Source organism: Cervus elaphus, chromosome 12 (assembly GCF_910594005.1).
Source record: "Cervus elaphus chromosome 12, mCerEla1.1, whole genome shotgun sequence".
NCBI lineage: Eukaryota > Metazoa > Chordata > Mammalia > Artiodactyla > Cervidae > Cervus > Cervus elaphus.
In genome coordinates this window covers 58,987,642-58,992,967 of record NC_057826.1, presented here as the reverse complement: position 1 = coordinate 58,992,967, position 5,326 = coordinate 58,987,642, and the positions used below count along the sequence as shown (strand labels likewise).

At 37.8% G+C, this 5,326-nt stretch overlaps 1 protein-coding gene across 1 annotated transcript; it reads left to right on the top strand.

The window, feature by feature from the left end:
• The first annotated feature begins 449 nt into the window (after nt 1–449).
• LOC122705512 (28S ribosomal protein S33, mitochondrial) lies at nt 450–1,096 on the top strand. Its single transcript, XM_043920932.1, has one exon. The coding sequence runs from the start codon at nt 526–528 to the stop codon at nt 844–846; it is 321 nt and encodes a 106-aa protein (XP_043776867.1). The 5' UTR covers nt 450–525; the 3' UTR covers nt 847–1,096.
• Nucleotides 1,097–5,326: the final 4,230 nt, after the last annotated feature.

Below are 5,326 nucleotides of genomic sequence, written 5' to 3'. Positions count from 1 at the left end.
TAATTCTGAGGAAATAGTTTCGCATCAGATGTGAGCATAATATAAAGCCCTCAAGAGATCTTTGAAAAACACATTGTATGGAATGGGAAGCTCTAAGCAATCTTTTCCAGATATTAGTAGAAGGAAGACATGCCACCATCTCATTTCCAAGAAATACAATATAATTATAACAAATAGGGAAGAAAAATATTTAAAATTTCTCACACTCAGAATAAGGCCACATCCAGAAAAACAAGCCTTCACATTTGAGTATCTATCCTTTAAGCAATAATTTTTCCTCTTCTCTGTATCTCTATGCACAGACACATACACACTGATTTTATTTAAATAGACTCATGCAATTCTTAATCATACATTTTAAACTTCCATTCCCCACAAAATCCATTCTCAGTTTTTCTCCAAATGTCACAGAATTTCACAAAAGATTAAAAATTCGGGGGGCGGGCTGAGGGCTGGCCTTCCGGGAAAAGGGCTCACAGGAGAGAAGGTCACGAGTAGGGCCTCTTGTTCCTTGCTGCTCAAGAAATGTCTTCACTTTCAGAATATGCCTTGCGCATGAGTCGTCTGAGTGCCCGGCTGTTTGGTGAGGTTGCCAGGCCTACTGATTCCAAATCCATGAAAGTGGTGAAGCTGTTCAGTGAGCAGCCTTTGGCCAAGAGAAAGGAGACTTATGACTGGTATCCAAATCACAACACTTACTTTGCACTCATGGGGATACTACGTTTTCTTGGCCTCTACAGAGACGAACATCAGGACTTCAAGGATGAGCAGCTGCGTCTAAAGAAGCTTCGTGGAAAGGAGAAGCCAAGGAAAGGAGAAGGGAAAAGAGCAGCGAAAAAGAAATAGTGCTGGTCCGTCAGGGGAGGACTTCTCTCTCAGCGGCTGAAAGCAGGAGGAAGTATATTTACGGTCCATCCACATCCTGGAGGAGTGTCAGCTTCCCAGGTTGAAGACTGTTTGGAGGAATACCATCACGTCCGTGTTGAAATCTAACCCAGTTGAATTGTGACTGGTTTCATTCTAATTATGCAAAATTATCTGCCTTGGTTCTGTAATCTGAGGTTTACCTTATTCCCCAAAGAAATGGAACGCATGATTATTTATTGTTGAATGACTGGTTTGGGAGGGGATGGGGTGTTGGAGGAGTGGAGGGGAAACTCATTAAATGAATGTCCTCATTACTCCTTTCTTGCCTCCCCACCTAAACCATTCCTATCATCTCTGCGGCTGTTCAACCACTGTCTCCACCACCAAGCTCACAAACTTTATGTTCCTCTCTGCCTGCTCCTTTGAGAATATCTGTAAGATAAGTTTGTGGGATAAAAGGCTGTGCCTGGTAGGAGAGTACTGAATACCTGCTTTATACAAGCTGCCAGGGCCCTGGTAATACAGTCATTTGCAGGAAACAGTCCCTACCTCATGGAACTTGCAGTCCTGTGGGAGAGACTGATATTACATAGTTACACATATACAACTGTATTATATGCTACAAAGGAAAAATCCAGACAGACTTCTTTGAGAATGTGGATGGATCGATGGGTTGATCCAGAGGGATAGCAAGAGGCCAAAACTTCGTTAAGTAGTTTAAAGAAGGCCTCCCTAAAGAGCTCTGAAGAGTAAATTAGGGTGGGGCAGAATAAAAATGGTGGAAAAGCATTAGAGGCATAGAGAACATCCACTGGCAAAGCCGGAAGGTAAAAGGAAATGGTCCAGTTTGAGGAACTGAAGAGACAGGAACTAGTGTGACTTTAGTTAACGAAACGAAAGCCCGACTGGGAAGGGTTTTGCAAGTTCTTTGAAAAAGCTTGGACTTAACCAGATTTACTTGTATATAGTTAACCAGATTAACTTTTTATTGTATACTAGCAGTGAGTTTCCAATGAGATGCAAGGGCTTCTGATTTTTTTTTTTCCCCCAAGTATTCTAAAGATCTCTAGCACTGTCTAGGAAATTTTTTAAATACTTTATTTTTACTGTGGCAAAATCATAAAAGTTAAATCCTGACTGTTTTTAAGTGTACAGTCCAGAAGCACTAACTGTATGCAGATTATTGTGGAAAATAAAGCGCCTTTAACCCCTGCTCCCCACTGGCAAAGCACCAGCAAAAAAAAAAAAAAAAAAAAAGATTAAAAATTCACTACAATGTCAGAAATAGAGAGTGACATTATCGTGCCACAACCTGGGAGTACACTGATTTGAAGCTTTTTGGAACTGGATTTAGATAAAACTATTTGGATGTCAACATATAATATAATCTGAGTTTTTGCTTCACAAATGAAGAGTTACCTAAAAGAGATACAAAGATGCTATCTCCCCCCACCAACTGCCCTCAAAACCAAGAATGAAGAGCCTAGCCCATCAGAGAAATGGGCAGCCAACACTCTGTAACCATTTGACTCTGCCATTTATTTGTAAGTTTTCCATCCTCTTCATTGTGCATAACTGTTAAAAAAAAAAAAAAACCTTGCAATATAAAAGTGTCTACAATGTGATGAGTTAACACTGTAAAAAGATTCCCCGCCCCCGCCACCATCACTCATACCTAAAAAGGAATGGAATTGTGTCATCCAGTTACTTTTTTGAGACTGATTAGCAAATTTCAATTATACAACAGTATTATCAACTACAGTCATTATGCTATACATTAGATCCTGAGAACTTAATCATCTTATAAGTGAAAAATTTATACGCTTTTACCAATCTCTCCCCATTTCTTCTAACTCCTAGCCCCTGGCAGCCACTATTCTACACTGCTTCTAGAAATTCAATTTTTTCCCTAAGAATTCATATATAAGTGATACCATTTGTCTTTCTCTATATGGCTTACATAATGCCCTCAAGGTCTATTATCTCAAATGGCAGGATTTCCTTTTTTATAACGGCTGAGTATCCCATTGTGTGTGTGAGTGTGTCTGTGTATGTGTATCACATCTTTTTTATCCACTTTTCCATGGATGGACACTTAGATTGCTTCCATATCTTGGCTATTGTGAATAAAACTACACTGAATTCAATGAATGTATAGATAACTCTTTGGTATCATGCTTTCATTTTCTTTAAATATACATCCAAAAGTGGGATTGCTAGATCATATGGTAGTTCTATCCTTAATTTCTTGAGGAATATCCATGTTGTTTTCCCTAGCGATTGTACCGGTTTACATTCCCACCAACAGTGTAGGAGGGATCCCTTCTCTCCACATTTTCACCAGGATTTGCTATCTCTTATTTTTTTTATAATAGATGTCCCAACAGGTGTGAGGCGATAAATTATTGTAGTCTAATTTGTATTTCCTTGGTTAGTGATGTTGAACACCTTTCCATGTACCTATTGGCCATTTATATGTTTTCTTTGGGAAAAGGTCTGTTCATATGCTTAGCCCAATTCTTAAACTTAGTGTTTATTTTGCTGTCGAGTTGTACCAATATATTTTGTTATCAACCCCTGATCTCATGTATGGTTCGCAAATATTTTCTTCCTTTCCATAGATTGTCTTTTCATTTTGTTGGTTCTTTGGCTGTGCATAATTTTTAGTTTGATTCAGTCCCATTTGTTTATTCTTGATTATGCTGCCTTTGCTCTCAGTGTCAAATCCAAAAAATGACTGCTAAAATCAACATCAAGGAACTAAATCTGTTTTTCTTCTAGGAATTTTACAGTTTCAGGTCTTACTTTCAAGTCATTAATCTGTTATAAGTTGATTTTTTGTGTATGGTATAAAACAGGGACTCCATTTTATTCTTTTGCATGTGGCTGTCCAGTTTTCCCAACATCATTTGTTAAAGAAACTACAATTTCTCCATCATCTACTCTTGGTGTCTTTGTCAAAAATTAATTGACCATATATGCATGGTCATATATATGTCATTATTTCTGGGTTCTTATTCTGTTCCATTGATCTATGAGTCTGTATTATGCCAATATTGTATCACTTGACTGTACCATCTTGAGCCAGCATTCGATTATTCCCTCACCTCCTGGCACATGAGTGCGGTTTCCCATTTGACACTTAGGATTTCAGAGGGTCATTCTCTTCCCCAAGTGTCTTAGGGAACTCTGTTCTCAAGCAGAGACAGTTCTCTCCTTAAGAGGAATATCTGTGTCAGATGTATGGACAGTAAATTGCTCATTATATTACCAACATCTAACAGCAAGAACTCTAAGGAAAGAACTAAGAAGAATTCTGAGATGGTAACAATAAGAAAATATTTTCTGACGTATGTGTTATGCTAAATACTCTACTGAGCAAAGGGGGAAATACATAATAAAATGTCTTGATTCTTCAAGTGGATGGTTAATCCTAGTGTTTGAAAATTTATCTAACCTGTTAATGAATTTTAAGTAGCATAAATATCTAAGCACTTTGGAAAACAAAGTACTCTACAAAGAGTTTCATTTGCTGCCTTTTTGGAGAACAAAAGGAACCTGGTTTAGGTAGAAATTTCTTTAAAAGATTTACCACATGTGTAGTAATCATCTTCTATGGGAATTTTTAAGAAATCAGAATAAGAAAAACATACCTTTCTTCTGACTTTTAGGATTTTGTTTCCTAAAGGGACAGGTCACAAAGAGTCAAACACAACTTCATGACTAAACAACAGAAATACAAATACATTAACTTATAGTTAGAAATTCAAATATCAGATACATAAAAATTAATAGTAATAAAAAGCAAGTGGAAGTCAAAGGAGCAGACTAAAGTTCAATGACAATTAAAATCAGGTAACTGATTTAAGCAACAGTAAGAACTGGACATGGAACAATGGAGTGGTTCAAATTGGGAAAGGAATATGTCAAGCTTGGATGACTCACAAGCTGGAATTAGATATGCAGATGACACCACTTTAATGGCAGAAAGTGAAGAGGAACTAAAGAGCCTCTTGATGAAGGTGAAAGAGGATAGTGAAAAAACTGGCTGAAATCTCAACATTCAAAAAATGACATCATGGCATCAGGTCCCATCACTTCATGGCAAATAGAAGGGGAAAAAAGTGGAAACGGTGTCAGATTTCATTTTCTTGGACTCCAAAATCACTGCAGATGGTGACTGCAGCCACAAAATTAAAAGACGTTTGCTCCTTGGAAGAAAAGCTATGACAAATCCAGACAGTGCATAAAAAAGCAGAGACATTACTTTGCCGACAAAAGTCTGTATAGTCAAAACTATGTTTTTTCCAATAGTATGTATGGATGTGAGAGCTGGACCATAAGGAAGGCTGAGCACTGAAGAATTGATGCTTTCAAACTGTGGTGTTGGAGAAGACTCTTGATAATCCCTTAGACAGCAAGGAGATCAAAGCACTCAATCCTAAAGGAAATCAACCCT